At 40.8% G+C, this 20,266-nt stretch overlaps 3 protein-coding genes across 4 annotated transcripts; 2 read left to right on the forward strand and 1 right to left on the reverse strand.

The window, feature by feature from the left end:
• The first annotated feature begins 7,955 nt into the window (after positions 1-7,955).
• Positions 7,956-11,285, forward strand: LOC133733918 (heterogeneous nuclear ribonucleoprotein 1-like). Its single transcript, XM_062161564.1, has 5 exons — positions 7,956-8,241; positions 8,329-8,415; positions 8,629-8,854; positions 9,072-10,254; positions 10,831-11,285. Exons 3-5 carry the CDS (start codon positions 8,633-8,635, stop codon positions 10,842-10,844), a joined length of 1,419 nt encoding a protein of 472 aa, XP_062017548.1. The 5' UTR covers positions 7,956-8,241; positions 8,329-8,415; positions 8,629-8,632; the 3' UTR covers positions 10,845-11,285.
• A 790-nt stretch (positions 11,286-12,075) lies between these two features.
• LOC133733917 (protein TORNADO 1) lies at positions 12,076-17,170 on the forward strand. Its single transcript, XM_062161563.1, has 3 exons — positions 12,076-13,765; positions 13,850-15,093; positions 15,499-17,170. Exons 1-3 carry the CDS (start codon positions 12,262-12,264, stop codon positions 16,912-16,914), a joined length of 4,164 nt encoding a protein of 1,387 aa, XP_062017547.1. The 5' UTR covers positions 12,076-12,261; the 3' UTR covers positions 16,915-17,170.
• A 284-nt stretch (positions 17,171-17,454) lies between these two features.
• Positions 17,455-20,054, reverse strand: LOC133733919 (uncharacterized). Of its 2 annotated transcripts, none has more exons than XM_062161565.1 (2): positions 19,859-20,054; positions 17,455-18,963 (listed from the first exon to the last, which is right to left on the reverse strand). In XM_062161565.1, exon 2 carries the CDS (start codon positions 18,939-18,941, stop codon positions 17,676-17,678), a length of 1,266 nt encoding a protein of 421 aa, XP_062017549.1. In that variant the 5' UTR covers positions 18,942-18,963; positions 19,859-20,054; the 3' UTR covers positions 17,455-17,675. The 2 variants fall into 2 exon arrangements, with proteins under 2 accessions (XP_062017549.1, XP_062017550.1); XM_062161566.1 differs by lacking the exon at positions 19,859-20,054 and adding an exon at positions 19,438-19,851.
• Between the last annotated feature and the right edge of the window lie 212 nt (positions 20,055-20,266).

The raw sequence follows: 20,266 nt of genomic DNA on the forward strand, positions 1-20,266 counted from the left end.
GGCACACACTGCTGAGGCCATAAGCATATGCCACCGTCACGGAGCAGCCGAACGAGCACAGACAACAATAACGGCAAAGTTGAGATTAGGGTTAGCGCATGGAGAACTGAACTTAGAACACAATGTTAGATAAGGTTTAAAATTGAAATATATCCAAAAGCAATGTTACACTAACCAACATTTAACTCTTCTTATGGAGAAAACAAATGAGAAAGTGACTAAAGAATGAATGTAGTTAGCCACAAGTAGACTCTTTGTCGTACTGAGTTAAACCCTATGGTAACTCAATGGCAAGACCCAAAAGAAGAAGAATAAGTAAGCCGACAAGCAAACTGCACTCACTTCAATGATGTCACTACCAAATGCAAAGCTATGCAGTCATCACCGCTTGAAAAAAAATTGCTAAATCTAACCTCAAGCCCCAAAAGGAGAAAGAGAAGTTTTAATGGACCTGAGCGAAAATGGTTAAGAAGTACACGGATCCCAAATCCATATGTAACATCGACTAGGGTCCAAAAGCAACATTAAATTGGGCCTAGATGCATAATCGAGACCCAAACCGAATTCGGACCCAAGACTTAATACATGCCTAGAATCCAACACAGTTTAACATTCCAAGCCAAGCCTAAAATTCCATCTAACCAGCGGTGTAGAATTGAAACTATGCACTACTAAAATATCCTCGATATTTTCTCGAAATTTTTGTTTTTCACAAGCACCGATATTAATTTTTACATCTTTCTGATATTTTATTTTTAGTCTATTTTTAGTTGATTATACAATTTTTATGTAAAATTTTGGCAAAATTTCCATCGATATTCGATATTTTCTCGATATTTCCGTCAAAATATCTTTTTTTTGAACTATCGATATTTTCATGACTCTCGATATTTTTGTCATTGCTACAACTTTAGTCTCCTTTAATGCTAGAATGATGTAGGTCACCTGCAATTGTAAAATCCAATGATCGAAGTGATGACCAGAGCAGACCTAAGGTGAAACCAATACCTCTACTTATTGAAAACCACCAAGCTTGGTCCAAGAATTTGGCCATTAACAAACGCGAACCCACTTGACGACAACCCATCATCACCTAATCAAAGGCTGTGAAACTAAAGAAGGTCACTAGAGGAAACATAAGTAACGATCGTGATCGTTAAATATGACACAAGAAAGTTATCAGCAAATTGGGGAAGTACTATCCGATGAAATCCAATAACATATTCGAATAGTATATCAGAGGGGAGAAGGCTTCGATCAGAAACACGAGAGTAGCCCAAGTACCATTTGGTCTAGTGGCATAAGTCTTCCCTTCGTAAGTGGGAGATTGTGAGTTCGACTTACGGAAGACTAGTTGTTGTAATTATGAGTTGTTGATGTGATAATATGGTTTGGTTAAGGTTTTTTAACTATAAAAATTGAGAGCCAAGCACCTTGTCTCTAGTCTTGAGTCGGGCACAAGATTTGGGTTGGTGGTGCCCCGACGGCAATGATGACTTGGTAGGTGTGAGGTGATGGTGGTAGGGTTGGTGATGAGGTCTTTATGGGCCAGACTGGTGGACTGCATGACTCCCCTTACTAATTTGACTGGAATGTGGGCCTGGGCCCAGTTAATGGGCCTAGCTTGGTTTTCCTTTATCTTATTAATTAGTGACACTATGTCATAGGGTTAAGTGGGCTTTGTCCCGATCTACGCACTCAATGTGCCTTATCTCGCCTAGCGAGGCGGCATGTCATTTTTAGATGGAAGAAAATTTCTATTGGAAAGATGAAACGAAGTGTCATCGGATTTACCATTTGACCGCAACATAATAGGAAAACTGTGTTTTTGGTAATTATGTTTCGTGTAATCGAGTTATATTTATGCTATTTCACTGCTATATCAAAGCAAATGGAGTAACCAGTAGAGCACTCTTTACTAGTTGGTGCCTGGTTGAATACATTTATTTGGTAGAGGCTCCTAATATCATTTCAGGACGTATCAAAGCTTAAGGGCGGCCGCACTAGTTATTTATTTAGAAAAAAAAAAAAAAATCGAAGGTGGTTTCAAAATTTCAGTTGATGCATATTGGTTACAAGGAAAAAATCTTTTTAAAAAATATCCCTACTAGGGTTGGGCACGGGCCGGGCCCAAAAAAATGTGCAAAAACAAGCCCGGGCCCGAAGTAATCGGGTTGGGCCCAAAAAAGCATGTGTAACAAACTTTAGGACCGAGTTGGGCCCAGACCAAATTAAAACGGGCCGGTCCCTCGGTTTTTTTCAGGCCCGATTTTAAGCCTAAAGACAGCAGGAGACCTGCCTTTCTTTCATTCTTTCTGGAAAAAATTTTAAACTTCTTCCATATCCAAATCTTATTCTATCATTCTATGCATGCAGAAGACTTGTATCAAATTCAACATTCAACAATCAACAATGAATAAGTTTTAGGTCCTAAATTAAATTAACACAGCAGTTCACAGTTCAAAGTTCAAAGTTCAAACACAGAATGACAGAATTTAACCAAGTTAACATAAATATCAATGTTCCAAACTTCCAAATTATCCAAGCTTCTAAGTTCCAACTTCAAGAAGCACTAAAGCAGCAACTTGATTCCACTCATTCCAGATATCAGCTAGACGCCTAGACAACTACCTTCAATTAGCTTAGATGGGCTGCTTCCCTGATAGAAAAAAAAATTCAATACCAAACATCAAAACTGAGCAGAAAAATAAAAAATAATACATCAAGTACTAATGTACTATCAAATATGACCACAAAGTCTCAGCAACATTCAACAACTCAACTTTCAAATATGATCATCAATAAAATATAAAAGATAGACATATCAATCTTGCTCTGAAACAGTAGCTTTCTTTTGTTTTTTGGTACCCTTTGGGGACTTCGCTGCATTTTTTTCCTTTGCATATTCTGTGGATAATAGCAAAACAGTTAATACATGCATATTTAAATGACATCACACAGCAGCTTAAACAAAAGAAAAAAAGACACAAACTTGAAATGATAGTACCTATTTCAGCTGACTCATAGAATTCCATCTCTTCTATTGTCGGATAGTATTCAATGGAAGAGGCATCTTCTGATTTGATCTAATTCTGCAAGCATATCAATGCTTCAACAGATTTTGGAGTCAAGGAACTCCGGTAGGGATCAATAACCCTCTTCCCCGTGCTAAAACAGCTTTCCGATGCCACTGTAGATACTTGAATGGCAAGAACATCCCTTGCAACAGCTTGTAGGTTTGGATATTTGGCACCACATTGAGCTTCCACCACACCAAGATATTGAACTCAGCATTCTTTGGAGGCATCTCAATGGGATCTAACAGGTACCTATCCACCTCACTCTCGACAACCACTTCACAACTATCTTAGAGCTCCCTCTCCCAATCCGCAAACATTTCAACCATCTTTCCACTCACTGATTTCGATGCCGAGGAGCTGCAACAATCACTTGGAGTTGGAGCAACTTCTTTGTTGTTTTTTTTTTTGGGAAGCATTAGATGAGGCTGCATACAAATCTGTCAAGCTTATCAAAAGCTCTTTGAGATGCCTTCTCTTCTCCTTCATAACACTTACATCAAAATTCAGCTGCTTCACCAATGTATACTCAAAGTTCCTAAGCTTGTATTGGGGATCCAGAACTAATGCCACTAGAAGGAGCTGATTTGGATCTTCAATGGCACCGAAGTAGTTCTTGAACTTGGATTTCATTTTCACAGCCATACTAACCAAAATCTTCTCTACCTCGCTGCCCTCGGCCATTTCAGGCTTCACAAATAGAGCATCTATCTCTCCCTCTATAGCCACGATGTCATGAAATGCCCTATGGGCAGTTGGCTTTGTCGATGCACTAATTCTGAGGGTTACATCATAGAATACTCAGAAGTTGCACAAAGACTACTGCCCTCTCCCAATCACTTCCATCAGGTGGCCCAATCCTCTTCCTACGCTTCTTGTTCTTTACCTCACCTTGTACTAATTCATTGTCCTCATCAAACTCATCATCCTCATCAAAATAACTACTGAACTTTTGCTCCTCTTCTTCTGCCATCCTCTCAAAAGCCTTTCTTAATGCCAGTGTTGTATTAACATCAAATACATGCTGTTCCATCTGGTTGGAACATCAAAAACATATATTTTATTGCTTTCCAGCTTTTCTTTTTCTATACACACCCTAAAAGCATCCAACCTCGCCGGAGAACTCCTCACATACTTCACAGCATTTCTTATTGCAGCCACTGACCTATCTAAAATGGTCAAACCTGATCTCACAATCAAGTTTAGAACATGAGCAAGGCACCTAACATGCAAATGACTGCCTCCCAAAACAGGGGGAATAGCCCAACCGCCCATCTTCCTCCTCAAGTAATCTATCGCTACCTTATTAACCGATGCATTGTCTACACTTACTGTTAAAACCTTATCCATCTTCCACTGAACCAAACATGACTCTAAAAGTTTTCCTATGTTTGTGCCTTGGTGGTTGGGAATGACACAAAAGTTTAGGATTCTTTTGTGCATTCTCCAGCCATGATCAATAAAGTGTGCCGTCAAAACCATGTAATTTACATTTTGAACCGATGTCCATGTAGCGGTTGTGAGTGAGACTCTGTTCTTGGCTAATTCTAACCTTAGTTTCTCTCTTTTTTCATCATACAATGCAAAAAACCTCTTAACAATTACCCGCCTAGAAGGAACCTTCCACATAGGCACAGCCACTTCACAGAAGTGTTTAAATCCATCTTTCTCGACGTGAGAAAACGGAAGCTCATCCATGACAATCATCTTACAACAAGCAGTGTCACAAGCATTAGGGGACCATTTCCTCATAGCTAAAGATGCATCTTTTGTTTGATCACTACCTAAAATAGTTTGTTCTGAGTCTAACCTACCAGGATACTTTTTGCATACTTTCTCAATGTGCCTACTAAGTGTACTAGTGCCATTAAAACCAGAATCAGCAGCAAAATCACTCAAGCAATAATTACACTTAGCTCGTAATTCATGGCCAACCTGCTTCTGCTTTCCATCTACTGTCTCGTACAGGGGATTCTCATACTTCTCGAAGTGCTTCCAGACCCAACTCCTTGAGGTTGGTTTCAATGGCTGCACTGGTTTCTTGACTTTCTTCTCTGCCCTCTTTCTCTTGTTCACTTCGGTTGGAGGCTGCTGTTCTTCTTTCTCTCCAGATGCTGGCACAATTTCTTTCCCCATCCTCGAATCATCAATGGCCATAGTCAGCAAGGCACCTAACATGCAAGTAAGCAAACAAAGTGAGAATCTTTCTTTATTTATAAATGAAAGCAAAAATAAGCAAATAAAGATGAGATTGAAGCTACAGACCCTCTAAGCGAGAAGAAGAAGAAGCAGAAAAGGAGGTTGAGAACTGAAAACGAGGCTGCGATGAGATTTAGAAAGAATGAGGGATTGAGATGTTGCGATGAGAGAGTTGTTCATAGCATTTCTGGAATCGGGAATCTTTTTGCTTGGGTTTGAATTTGATCGGATCGGGACTGAGGAGTGAGAATGAGAGAGAGCGAGAGAGGCTGCGACTGAGTCGTGAGAGAGGCTAGGGTTTGATCGAAATATCGAATTGGGATAGACGGTGCGTTTAGGTTTTACTTGGGTTCATAATCCCCTACTGCAACTCTATGGTAAGTTTGATTCTGGATGAGTAATATGCTGACATATGTCGAAGTACCAATGATATCGGGCCTTCGGGCTTTTTTTTTCCTCACATTCTCAGGCCTGGGCCCGGACCGTTTAATAATAGTATCGGGCCGGGCTTTCAATAACTTTCAATTTTTTAATGGGTCATTTACCCATAGCACAGATTCTACATAAAACATTCTCACTTACCCCACCAACAAATTAAGATTCCCACTAACCCATTTAATAGTAAAATGTCAATTTTAACCTTCGAAAAATTATAGAATTACAAATCTATATACCATCAGAAAACGTTTTCCTTCCTTTCTCTCTCCTCCCCTCGCAGATCTATTTTCCGGCGAGGAATGAGATGATCGAACTCTACCAACCGGCGGCGGAGGCGTGGCCGGAGACGGAGGAGAGCATCGGCAACGGAAGGGAGATGAAGGAAGAGATCGTGGCCGTGTGGGAAGAGATATGGGTGCCCAGATCAATTCTCTCTCTCTCTCTCACAGACGGACCGGAGGCGCCGATTCGGAGGTGGTGGGGCTTAGCCGCTCGAGTCTCAGCCACTACTTGCAGACAAGAGAGCAAGAGTCGTGGCTGGGCTTGGAGTCGAGTCGCCGGGATCTCGCCGGTGAAATTTTCAGCATTCCTTCTCCGAAACGCCTCTCTCTCTCTCTCTCTCTCTCTCTCAGCCAGTTCCCGGAAAATCTCGATCCGCTTTTCTTCCGCCTCTGCTTTTCTTCCTCGAATCGTACATGAATTGGCTGTAGAGAGAATCAGAGGCCCGAAGTTTCTAAACTTCCAGCAGTGTTTCTGCAATCGGACCGCGTCATCCTTCAAGTAGACCTTCTTCTTCTTCTTAGTTTTCCTATCCTCCTCTTTCACTAGACTAGTATCTTCAGTTTCATTACCAACATCTTCAACCTCAGTTTCATTACCAGCATCTTCAACCTCAGTTTCATCAGATTTAAATAACTCGACCTCTTTGTTTTTCAAGATAGGGTCTCGATTCTTTACCTTGATTATAGCATCGACAAATTCCAAGTCTTTCTAAACTTCCGGCAGTGTTCCATGACTTTGGTCTTCAGGACGATTGTTGAGGGACGGCTTGAAGTTCGCGAGCTCCTTGAGGTTTGTGCCTGGGAGGGTTTCTCAAAATGTGTTATTGGAGTAACAACATACAAAATGTGTTATGTCAAGGGCAATACAGGTCTATTGGGGGGCAATAGACGTTTTGAATTAATGTAATCTCCTCTTTTTTTTTTCTTTAATCAAAGTTATATTTGTGTAATTTTACAAAAATTAGTTCTCATTTCGGTAATCGAAACGTCTATTGGGGGGCAATAGACGTCTATTGGGAGGCAATGTTTTAAAATTGATATAATTTCTTCGTTTTTTTCTTTAATCAAAGTTTTATCTGTCAAATTTTAGGAAGATTAGTTCCTATTTCGGCTACCGAAAGTTCTATTGGGGGGCAATACATGGCTGATAGTCGTCTATTGGGGGGCAATAGACGTCTATTAGGGGGCAATAGACTATCGGGGCAATAGACGTCTATTGGGGGGCAATAGGAGGCAATAGACGTCTATTGGGGGGCAATAGATGTCTATTGGGGGCCAAAAAACATTTCCGGTGAGATTTTCAACAAATTCCGGTGACCGGAATCCGGCGGCCGGTGATCGGAATCCGGCGAAAGTTGGCCGGAATCCGGCGAAAGTTGGCCGGAATCCGGCGAAAGTTGGCCGGAATCCGGTGGCCGGTGACCGGATTCCGGCGACCGGTGACGGGCTCCGGCGAAGTCTCCTATGGTTTCTCTCTCTTCTATTTTCTCTCTCTCTCTAAGTAAATAAGGGGTGAGGGGTAAAATGGTATTAAAAAAAAATTAAAAACAAAAAAAAAATCTTAATGGGGTATTAGGGAAGACTCCCTTAGAGTGTATTGGGTAAGAGAGAATTAAAAAAACTCAATGGGGTTAGTGGGAAAAAAATCCCTAGAAATGGAGTAAATGGACAAAAACCTTTTTTTTTTAAAAAGCTCGAACTGTCCGGTTCAGTCCCGGGCCGGTCTGGATCGGGTTTCGGTTTTCCGGGCTAAATGCCCAGCCCTAATCCCTACTTCTCACAAAAGATTAAATAAATAAATCATCTAATAGTCTAATAGTAGAATGTAAACAAAGACGAGACATTTGACATGGTGTGGTAAATGCTCCTTTCATCAATAGGAGCTGTAATTTGCACCAATGTTGTCATTATGCTTTTCTTTTGGAATTCATATTCTCTCGTCTTTTGTTTGAGCAAAGAAACATCCGCTGTGATCTGAATGGCTCCTCCAAATATTCTTAGACCAGATGATTTGTCAGTCTATTTATAAAAATTTGTCCCTTACCTACAGCTTCACATTCTATTTATATTTCTCATATTTAATTATAAAAAGGAGGAAGTGGAATAGCCACGAAAGATAGAATAGAAAAGGGTGAGAGATAGAGAGAGAGGAGGATGACCACCACATCCTCTGTTTCCATTACTTATATTCCATTTCTTAGATCTTAGTTTTTATCATTTTCTCTTATCTGGGTCCTCCTTGAATGGTGAAGTTTCCATCTTGATCTTATTTTTTGAGTATTGGGTCTCTGATCCCTATGCTGATTTTTTTTCATTTGTTTGGGTTTTGCTAGGAATCCTTCTGTTGATCTGATTGTTGGTGAAGGTCTGATGTTCCAAGATTGAATTTTTACATTTCCTGCTGTCTGAATTTGGACAAGGTAAATCTAGATAATCACTTTTCTGAGTTCGATTGCTTTTTTAATCTGTTTGGTTTGCTCTTGTGGATTAGACTCTGCTAATGGTAAAGGTCTTGGCTTTCCTATTGAATTGTGAACTTTCATTGATGGCTTTTCAATTTGTGATGAATTGTGTGTGTTTACAAGTGTTTTGTTATTTGAGCTGAATTGGGTTATTGAATTTGTATTGCATAGAAGGATGGAACCAGATCTCGGCAAGATCTTCATTGGTGGGATTTCTTGGGACACAGATGAGGAACAGCTTAAAGAATATTTTAAGAAATATGGGGAGGTGGTGGAGGCTGTGATCATGAGGGATCGGGCAACCGGTCGTGCTCGTGGCTTTGGTTTTGTTGTCTTTGCTGATCCTGCTGTTGCAGATAGGGTAGTGAAGGACAAGCACATGATTGATAGCCGCACAGTGAGTATTGCATTTATCTTTTTGCAGCATGTGCTTAAGTTGGTATTCTATGAAATTTGTTTATAGGTTCTATAAACTTCAAATGCGTAAACTCTATATAACACCAGATACGAATCAAGTTGAAATGCGATTAGATTTTGGAATCTGCATCGGATAAATGTTGATGCTTAGTGGTTACCCATCAATTGTTTTGCTAACTACACTGTTTTGAATTTAGGTGGAAGCAAAGAAGGCTGTTCCTAAGGAGGATCAGCACATGCTAAACAGAACTGGGGGTGCACATAGTTCTCCTGGTCCCGGACGCACGAGAAAGATCTTTGTTGGGGGTTTAGCATCCACAGTCACTGAGAATGACTTTAAGACATACTTTGATCAGTTTGGTACTGTCACTGATGTCGTAGTAATGTATGATCACAACACCCAAAGGCCTAGAGGCTTTGGCTTTATCACTTATGACTCGGAGGACGCAGTGGACAGAGTTCTGCATAAAACATTCCATGAACTCAATGGTAAGATGGTTGAGGTCAAGAGGGCAGTCCCCAAAGAGCAATCCCCAGGGCCCCTCCGGAGCCCTCAGATAGGATACAACTATAGTCCAGGTAGGGCCAATAACTTACTTAACAGTTATGCTCAGGGTTATAATATGAGCCTAGTTGGGGGCTTTGGTGTCGGTATGGATAACAGGTTCAATCCAATTTCTAGTGGTCGTAGTGGGTTTTCTCCAATTGGCACTAATAGATATGGAATGGGTATGAATTTGGAGCCAGGGTTGAGCTCAAGCTATGGTGGGAATTCCAACTTCGGTAATAGTCTAGGATATGCACTGATGTTGAGCCCCACTTATAATGGCAATTCGAACAGGTACACTAACCCTATTGGATATAATGCCGGTAATGGAAGGACCACCTCTCTAGTAAACTCACCTACTCGGAATGTCTGGGGAAACAGTGGCATCAACAATGCCATTAATCCTGGCAGTACTGCGGCTTACTTGAGCTCTGCAAATGGGGGGTTTGGCATTAGTGGTTCGACTTTGGGCCCCAGTTCTTTTTCAACTCAAGGTAGAGGGACTTTATCTGGCTTTACTAGTCCCAGTAATTATAGGAATGGAGGTAACAGCTATGGGTTTGAAGGAGCAGGTTATGGAAGAATCAATGGCACTGGTGTATCCCCAACATCATCATTTCCTACATCAACTGCTGGTTATGAGGGGTCTTATGGGGACTTCTACCATAGTGGTTCAGTTCATGGTGATTCAACTTGGCGCTCCACCACTCCTGAGCTAGATGGTTCTAGTACATTTAGTTATGGTCTGGGCGATATTGCCCCAGGTGCCACAGCCAGTAATTCTCAGGACTACATTGGAAGCTACAGTGTGACCAGTAGACAACCAAATAGAGGTAACACTCCTGACTTCTCCTTTAAATAAGCTTTAGTTGTCTTCTTACACTAACTTTGTACAAAGAACTTGTTAATTCCAAAAGAAGAGCTTTTGGTATGAAGTTTGAAGGATTTAATTGTGTTGTACATTATTTATTTTTAGTTTGAGGATCATTCTGGATAGTGAATCGTTCATATGAAACAATATGAATGTTTAAACCCGAGATAGAAACATCTTCAGTGCTCCCATTGATATAATTCATAGCATACATTACATGCATATTTATGCCTAAGAGAGAACGATTCTTCCTTAATTATTCATTTGAAAAGTATTCTGCAGCTTATTTTCTGTCCCTCTTTCTATTCTATTATTGAGATGCTGCTGTTGATCAGTGTGCAGTACCCAAACCTACACTTTTAAAAGTCTCTGGCCAATCCATAATGTTAATCAACTTTGCCATTAACATCGAAGTTGGTTAAAGCAGTTTTCTAGATTTTACACAGACAATGTAAATTAGTCTTATGCTGATACGTACTTGCTATTTCATGGAATTCACTCTATTTTCCTCTTTCTGTTCTATTGCTGTGTGCTTCAGGAATCGCTACTTAGGAGATTTGTTGCTTGGGTATCAAGAGGGTGATCGTAGTGAAGCAAAACCAGTCAAACAGTGACGGATTGTGAATATTATATATCTCCCTTATAAAGATTTTGAGCTTACAAGGAATCTGATCATGCAGTTCTAATGAGGTTCCTTGATTTGAAGTAGACATATTCAGCATGGAATTTTGTGTAAGGTTTGAATTTTGTTATTTTGTTACATAGGTTCCTTTCTTGGAATTTGATTGAGGTGTAAAATCAGACTGCGGATACATACTCAGGAAGACGCTTTCATTTTATGTACCGTGCATCTCCTGCGAGACGGCTCGAATAGTATGTTGAAAGAGATAGGAGTGTTTTCTTCATGCTTTTCTTTTAATTACTGTAAGCCTGGCTAAGCTGCTGGCTCTTATATTTCTTATGGAGTATGGGATTTATTATTATTTTTTTCTCTATGAATGCCCCAACTAGTCAACTGGGATTCCCACCACAAATAATTTGATATTGATTTATTTTTTTCTTTAAAATACAAGTCTGCAAAACACTCTGATATTACTCTTTTGTTTGTGGTTGCTTTCTGAAACTTCAACCTATATCAGTGAATTCATCCTCTTTCTTTTCTTTTTTAACGTCACTTGAGCTCTTCCTTTGCCTCCATAGAGTCAAGATTCTCAGACACTCACCATCGGAATACATTGAGGTTTAAGCCTTTTTGGAGTGTTTGAAAGTGCAAAGGGATGGTGATTTCATCACTCTTCCTTATTCTCACTGTTGCTTTTCTCATGGGTTCCTGGGCAGTGCACAATGTAAGCTAGTATTACACACTTGCATTGGCATTTGGATATGATAGAAAGACAAGAAATTCAGACTATAACAGTAGGAATCGCACTAATTTGAGATCCCCTGATTAAGGAGATGTTTGTCTCCCAACACTAAACTGCCTTTTCCATCTGCTTTATTGGATTCCCCTGTCCTTTTCAATGTGTAAAAGAAGAGAAATGGAGCATTGCTCACTGCCCAAAATGTCAACAAAGTGAACAGCCCCACTTTTCCTCACTTCCTTTTCCATCTGTTCTAACCTGTTCAGTCCAAACATAGAGCATGGCAGATCAAGCTTGCACAGATCCTGCCACGTGTCAGTGCGATTTAGAGATCACTGGTGCACCACCATGCATTATTGCATTGTCAATGCAAAACAGTAGAGGTGTGTTTATGTTCATACCTGTATAACAAGATTGCTTAAAGGTACAACATAAATCTTCAGCTGAAAGTTTAGAATATGAATCATTACCAATCAGACATTAAAGGCCAAAGTTGGACCATCACAGCGAAAAAGAATAAGCTTTACCTCACTATCATATATCTTGTGACTTGTGAGATAGATACACAGTTTCTTAAGCTCTAAAGAGTTCCTACATCTCAAATAACAATGGCAACAAGCCAGAATCTCAAAGATCTCCAATGGGTTCTGCAAGCTGTGGAATCCGAAAGCCTCGACCTACAAAACATCTCCTTCTACCTTTCACAACCCTCTTCTGGCTGCTACCAGGAAGCCGAGAATTCCATGAACATAAACATTTCAAAAGACAGCCTCTCTTACTTTTCTCAGTTCCTCATAGTTTTAGGAACATCCAAAGCAATCCAATTGTCTCTAAGAAACTTGGAGTTCCACCAGATCGAATGGGAGCTCCAACAACTGCGTGATCTTGCTGTGTTGCTTGAGTGTAACTCAAACATCAAGTCAGTCATGTTTCGGAGAAACAGATTCGGAAGAGAGTGCATATCAGAGCTATCTGAAATTCTGAAGAGAAATGGAGTGATCAAAGAGGTAATGTTCACTGAATCAAATGTTGGGTCTGTTGGAGCTGGATTTCTTGCTTCTGCCCTTAAAGTGAATGATAGCTTGGAAGAGTTACAGATATGGGAAGACTCTATTGGCTCCAAGGGAGCAGAGGAGCTCTCAAAGATGATTGAAGTGAACTCAACACTGAAGCTGTTGACAATATTTGACTCGAACTCAATCACAGCAACCCCACTTATCTCTGCAGTTTTAGCAAGGAATAGAGCTATGGAAGTTCATGTGTGGAGTGGAGAAAATGGCGAAAAGAGTTCTAAGGTGGTTGAGTTTCTACCTGAAAATAGCACACTCCGAATTTACAGGCTCGACCTTTCTGGTGCATGCAGGGTTGCCTGTGCTCTTGGCTGGAACGCAACTGTCAAGTCACTCGACATGACTGGAGTGCGGTTGAAGTCAAGATGGGCTAAGGAGTTTCGGTGGGTTTTGGAGCAAAACCAGAGCCTCAAAGAGGTACACTTATCCAAAACTTGCCTGAAAGATAAGGGAGTCGTATATGTAGCAGCTGGACTATTCAAGAACCAGAGTTTGGAGAGCTTGTATTTGGATGGAAACAGATTTGGAGGTATAGGAGTTGAGCATTTACTCTGTCCCTTGAGCCGGTTTTCTGCACTGCAATATCAAGCAAACATTACTTTAAAGTCTGTGACATTTGGAGGTGGAAGAACAAAGATTGGAAGGGAGGGACTTGCAGCCATTTTACAGATGCTGACATCCAATGAGACTTTGACTCGGTTGGGGATATACGATGATGAGAGTTTAAAACCAGATGATTTTGTCAAACTTTTCAGGAGCTTGGAGAAGAATGCCTCCTTGAGACACTTATCTTTACAGGGCTGCAAGGGTGTTCAAGGAGAGTTGCTACTGCAAACAATCATGGAGACATTACAGGTAAATCCTTGGATTGAAGATATCGATCTTTCGAGAACACCACTGCAAAATTCAGGAAAGACTGATGGGCTCTATCAAAGATTGGGTCAGAATGGAAAGGCAGAACCTGAAACAGATTTGCTGAAGGACATGCCACTTACAGTGCCAAAGAGTTGTAGGGTATTTTTCTGTGGGCAAGAATATGCAGGTAATCATCCAACTTGGACTACAAAGTTGATTTGCTCAAGTACTTGTTAGCTTTTGAAAAACAAATTTGTATTTTGATTTGCAGGTAAGACTACATTGTGCAATACAATATTGCAGAGTTTCTATTCATCAAAGCTTCCCCTTGCGGACCAAGTAAGATCTCTAGTGAACCCAGTTGAGCAAGCGGTCAGAACAGTTGGAGTGAAGATCAAAACATTCAAAGATGATGACACGAAGATTTCAATATGGAATCTTGCTGGTCAGCATGAATTCTATTCACTCCATGATCTCATGTTTCCGGGGCATGGGAGTGCATCATTCTTTCTCATAGTATCCAGTCTATTTAGGAAAACAAACAATAGAGAGCCAAAGAATGCAATGGAGATAGAAGAGGACCTCCAGTACTGGCTCAGGTTCATAGTGTCAAATTCAAAAAGAGCAGTTCAGCAATGCATGCTACCAAATGTGACGATCGTGCTCACGCACTATGACAAAGTCAATCAGCCATCACAGAACTTGCAGGTTGCAGTAAACTCAATCCAAAGATTGCGAGACAAGTTCCAGGGATTTGTTGACTTCTACCCAACAGTGTTCACAGTTGATGCAAGATCATCAGCATCAGTGAGTAAACTCACTCATCACCTTCTAAAGACAAGCAAGACGGTTCTCCAAAGAGTCCCGAGAATCTATCAGCTTTGCAATGATCTTATGCAAATGTTATCAGACTGGAGATCAGAGAACTACAACAAGCCAGCCATGCAGTGGAAGGAGTTTGATGAGCTATGCCAAGTGAAGGTTCCGTCCTTAAGAATTCGGTCAAGACATGATAACAAACCGAAGATGGAAAAGAGGCGACAAGCTGTAGCTACTTGCCTTCATCACATAGGAGAGTTGATATATTTTGATGAACTGGGGTTTCTAATCTTGGATTGTGAGTGGTTCTGTGGTGAGGTGCTTGGCCAACTAATAAGACTAGATGTAAGAAAGCAAAGCTCCTCAGAGAATAATGGATTCATCAGCAGGAAAGATTTGGAGAAAATTCTTAGAGGAAGTCTACAGAGTCCAATTCCTGGAATAGGTTCAAAGATATTTGATAACTTAGAGGCTAGTGACCTTGTGAGGATGATGCTAAAACTCGAACTATGTTACCAACAAGACCCATCAGACCCTAACTCATTGCTATTCATTCCCTCACTTCTTGAAGAAGGCAGAGGAAAGCCACAAAGATGGCAGTTAAGCAGACCTGAATGCATTTTTGCAGGTAGGCATCTTGAATGTGATGATTCAAGCCACATGTTCCTAACACCGGGATTCTTTCCTCGATTACAGGTAAGACTTACCCCAATCCTTATTTTCATTTTCATTTTAATTCTTGTTGATATTTCTCTCTTAAATTTCTTTAGCTATAAGCAAAATTATTTTGAAGTGTCTAAGCGCTAACTGATGAGAAAATCTTGCTATTGCTTTGCTGTTATAATTGTTCCATGCCACATGAGTCATGGTGATTTTAGCTAAATGCTATCAATTATATAACATTGACAAGCACTAATATAGACTCAAACTTTAGGGGTCATATGAATCAAGCATATGAAAAATACAGACACGACACAGATATATCTATATTATGCAAGGGAAAAAAGTACAGGTTCATTTACCTTAAAACTAGAAATGTGATAACATCCTGTGCAGTTACGAATCTATGTTCTCATCAAACTTTGTATGTTGCAAACACAGGTGCATCTGCATAACAAAGTCATAGCCTTGAAAAGCCAACATGGAGCAACTTACAGTCTTGAGAAGCACCTAATCTCAATAAATATCAATGGAATCTACATCAGAGTTGAACTGGGAGGACAGCTTGGTTACTACATCGATGTTCTTGCATGCTCCACCAAGAACCTGACAGAAACACTTAGAGTCATCCAGCAGCTTATAATACCAGCAATTCATAGCCTCTGCCATGGCATCACCTTGACTGAAAATGTGATGCGTCCGGAATGTGTCCGAAACCTCACACCTCCCAGATGCAGGAAAATACAATGCGTTTCATTGCAACAGCTGAAACAGGCATTGCTTTCTGTTCCTGCAGACAGCATGTATGATTACCAGCACACATGGGATCCAATCTCAGATTTCGGGAGACAAATAATGGGAGCTGGTTTTGACTTTGCCCGAGACCTCCTATCAGATGATGACTTCCGAGAAGTACTGCACCGCAGATATCATGACCTATACAACCTTGCTCAAGAACTGCAAATCCCACCTGAGAGCGACACAGATGGAGCAGAGAACACAATATCCACCAGTGATGAGCTTGCAACAGTTGAACCAACTTTTGGTGGAATTGCCAAAGGGGTTGAGGTAGTTCTGCAGAGACTGAAGATCATTGAGCAAGAAATCAGAGACTTGAAACAGGAGATCCAAGGTTTGAGATATTATGAGCATAGACTCCTTGCTGAGCTTCACCGCAAAGTGAATTACCTTGTGACCTACAATGTCCAAATTGAAGAGAGGAAAGTGCCCAACATGTTCTACTTTGTCAGAACAGAAAACTACTCTAGGAGATTGATCACCAACATGGTTCCTGGAATGAATGCTCTTCGACTCCACATGTTATGTGAGTTCCGAAGAGAAATGCATGTTGTGGAAGATCAGATGGGGTGTGAAATGATGCAGGTTGATAACAGAACTGTGAAGTCCTTGGCACCATACACCACAAAGTTCATGAAACTGCTGACATTTGCTCTCAAGATAGGAGCTCATCTAGCTGCTGGGATGGGTGAAATGATACCTGATTTGAGCAGGGAAGTTGCGCACCTGGCCGATTCTTCCCTCCTTCGTGGAGCAACAGGCGCAGGAGCAGGGACGGCAGTTGCAGCAGGAGTTGTTGGAGCTGTGGCAATTGGGCGAATGGAGGGAAGGAACAGAAGCAGGGCTGCAGAAAGCTCAAGAGATATCCAGCAAGATCTAAGAACAGCACAGCAGTGGGTTCTGGATTTCCTAAGGGAGCGGAGATGCTCAACTGGAAAAGATATCGCAGAGAAGTTTGGCTTATGGAGGGTGAGGTACCGAGACGATGGCCAGATTGCATGGATCTGTAGGAGGCATATCAACCTCAGAGCACACGAAGTAATAGAAGTGCCACTTTGATGTTATGAAACTATCTAATATGGTTGGGATAAACAAATGTTTGTATTCTCTTTGGTGTTATAATGTACATTTTTTCTTATCATGAGCCGCAAAGAAGTCTTCCCTCACATTTAAAATGTAGAAATTCAAAATAGCAGAGAATTAATAGGGCAAAGGATGGTTTTGCTGTGTTATCCATAACAGTCCCCTGGAATTAAACTTCACCCCTGTCAACAAAACTATATCTCAATCATATGTAACAGGCACAAAGAGAGATAATATCATTTGATGGGGGATTAACTATAAGCTTGTCCATGTCATATGGATAGAGATGGTAAAGATCTGGTTCAATCTAAACCTAATCATGTGCAATGGCCGAACCGCCGAAAGCACAACGACGGAAGCTTTGGCTTTACAACTTTTTCTTTCAATCACCATGTGAATGTAGGGACCATAACATCAATCGTATGATTATAAACATCATTAGCCTATAGTTAGATGGAATTCGATATCACAATAATTAAAAGGTTAAGATTAAAAGTAGCTACAAAGAGCAAGACGGAAGATTAACATTAGTTCATATATACTAACAGAAGGTTGTGACAGGACAAAGCTTGTAACAGGTACAAGTCAAGATTTCAAGTCATCTAAAACACCGCAACATACAAAGGAAAGCACAACAATACATAAAACACATTATTACACTTCACTACTAGTACTAGCCTCCCATCTAACATCTAGAGTCACCTGTGAGTCTTCATCTGAACCAGCGAACCAGGAGCTTAGAAGAAAGCTCTACTCCCATAAAACACACGGGAGCCATTTGTCTTTGGTGTTGATAAATTCTGATCAGAGCTCGAATTTCCTGAACTAGTTGGTGATTCAATGTCCAAAGGAAGCTTCATCTTAGCCAAAGACTCAGTAAATTGCTGCATGCTTTTCATGTACATGTCTACAAAATCCTGCTGCACCACATTTTGCTCTGGAACATTGACAGTGACGACAGGTTTTGAGGTTGTATCACTTGGCACCCCACCAGATGAATCAGTCTCGCCATCTTTAGGATCTGCCTTTTTCTCTTCTGAGGCCGAAACTTGTTCCTGATTTGGAGATGCAGGAGTGTCAAATGACTCTGAGCTTGCCTGGACAGATGGAGATGAAACCCCATTAGTTGACACACTGCTCGGGGGAGAGTCAAGCTTCTGAGCCTGAATAGATCCAAATGCAGCAGTCGAAACGCTTTCTACTGCTTGAACGCCCACTTCAGAACTAACATGAGTTTCACAATCAGCAGTGACGAAACTCTCAGAGCTCTGAGACTCAAACTCCGAACATGGGATCTTAATATACTCTGAAACCATCAGCTGGTCTTCATTGGCAATATCCGGGTCTGGGAACTCCATCTTATCTAATTCTTCACAATGAACAGAATCAGTTATCTCTGTGTCCTCCATAATAGGATTTGAAGGCAAGGACATCACTTCTGGTGAATCTCCAGCATAAGAGAGAGACAATTTCACAAACCCTGCTGGGGAATGAAAGAGATCGTTTGAAGAAAGAGAGAACTCTTTCTCTAACTTCCCATTCTTGATGAGGACCTCTGACATAGGCACCAAAGCAAACCCCAGCAACTGATCTTCAAGATAATTCTTCACCCTGCTCAGCATCCAAATCTCGCATTTGATGGAGCCATCAACAGTCCGAACATTGAGCTGGACCTTGTCATTGAAGACTGGATTTTGACCACCACCATTAATGGTTTTGGTGGATACCGTAATTTCTGGATCACTTGTCAGGCATAGCTTAGCATAGACATCTTGCTTGTGGTAAATGCAGATGTTATGGATGTCCCTAGCCTGATGAACATACACCTCAAGAACACCAATGAAGTCCTCTACATTACAAACATTGGTTTCCTGTCTATTGGACTCAATTCCATTAGAACATGGTCCAGAGTTGGTGCGAACAGAACAGTCAGATTTCTGCTTCTCAGGCTCAGAAACAACAGAGGTTTTGAACGGAGACACAACAGATTGAGGGGAATCCATGGAAACACCCAGGAAAGGAAACCTGACAAAGCAAAAAATTGGTTTCTTAAGTCAGTCCAGGTTAAAATGCTAACTTTGAAAGACCCAGAGCTCACAGATTAAGCAAAATTGAAGACAATTTTGTACTAAAGCCAATTCCCAAAAAGAAAACCACCCTAGAGCATAAGTAAGAATCTAGTATTGTTCCAGCAAACCCTCGGCCTCAGGTAAAACCCAGATAGTGACCTTCCATATATAAATTATGATGCTGAGAAATCAAAGTACAATACAAACAACCAGACCCAACCAAATCCAAATCCTAGTATCCCTTGACGCTAACACAAAATGTCAAATTTAAACTTGAGCAGCCAAGAGCAACTCCAAAGCCCAAACCAACACCAGAAATAAAGCATAAAAAAACCAGAACTTTAGCCTGATAAAAGTAAACACAAATGAATTGTAACTCAGAGACCCAAGTCCCATATGAACAAGTTAAGTTCAAAAATCAAACCTTTACCTTGAAATTGCAGCTAACCCAGAACTTGAACCAACTCAAAATTCAGAAAGAAAGAAAAAACCCACAACTGAGATGAACTAAATTCTCAAGACCCAGAAGCCAAAACCCACCAAATAGAAACTCTACTCCAAAACCCAAACCCCCTGACTTAAAAACAAGCCAAGACCTTTACCAGATACCAATAAAGCTACCACTTTTCTACACAGCAAACCACAACCGGAATCCAAGGGAGTGAAAACAGGGAAAAGCAAATCAAGCACAGTGAGACCCAGATCCTGATAACAGAAACCCACTTAAATTTCAAACCCTTTGTACCATTCAAAAAGCCACACCAAATGAATTTAACCAATAAAGGGGCAAGTAGAAAAAATCTAGTAAACAAAGCAAAAGCAGAGATGGGTTTTGTTCTTTTCTCCCTTGCCTTTTAACTCTTTGGGCTCCCAAGTCAAAAACGAATTTGCTTGAAATCTGTGGATCGAGGCGCTGCTACTGTTACTTCCTCTCTCTGAGAGTGCTCTCTGTTTTGGAGGAGGAAGATAATAAAAGTAATGATAAAAAAAAAAAACCCAAAGGAGAAGGGTGTTGAAGGTTGTCGGGGAGCCAATAGAATTTGGGTATTGGAGGAGTATATGTAGATTATATATAAATAATCCAAAAGTTTGGAGATTTTTTGGTTTATGATCCATAGGGGAGGAAGGGATGGGCTTGGCAGAGACACCGTCCCACGCGTTTGTGTGAGGCGGACCAATCACACAAGAGTTGAGTGCGCTTCTTGGTGGGACATGAAAACAGATGACTTGTCACTGCAGTCGCCTTTCTCTTTTTGGTG

Source organism: Rosa rugosa, chromosome 2, assembly GCF_958449725.1.
Source record: "Rosa rugosa chromosome 2, drRosRugo1.1, whole genome shotgun sequence".
In the NCBI taxonomy this organism is placed as follows: Eukaryota; Viridiplantae; Streptophyta; class Magnoliopsida; order Rosales; family Rosaceae; genus Rosa; species Rosa rugosa.

Coding starts and splice junctions, on each gene's coding strand:
- LOC133733918 (XM_062161564.1), top strand. CDS start 8,633: ATGGAACCAGATCTCGGCAAGATCTTCATTGGTGGGATTTCTTGGGAC. Junction 8,855..9,071: donor ACATGATTGATAGCCGCACA/GTGAGTATTGCA, acceptor TTTTGAATTTAG/GTGGAAGCAAAGAAGGCTGT.
- LOC133733917 (XM_062161563.1), top strand. CDS start 12,262: ATGGCAACAAGCCAGAATCTCAAAGATCTCCAATGGGTTCTGCAAGCT. Junction 13,766..13,849: donor CTGTGGGCAAGAATATGCAG/GTAATCATCCAA, acceptor TTTGATTTGCAG/GTAAGACTACATTGTGCAAT. Junction 15,094..15,498: donor GATTCTTTCCTCGATTACAG/GTAAGACTTACC, acceptor TTGCAAACACAG/GTGCATCTGCATAACAAAGT.
- LOC133733919 (XM_062161565.1), bottom strand. CDS start 18,941: ATGGATTCCCCTCAATCTGTTGTGTCTCCGTTCAAAACCTCTGTTGTT.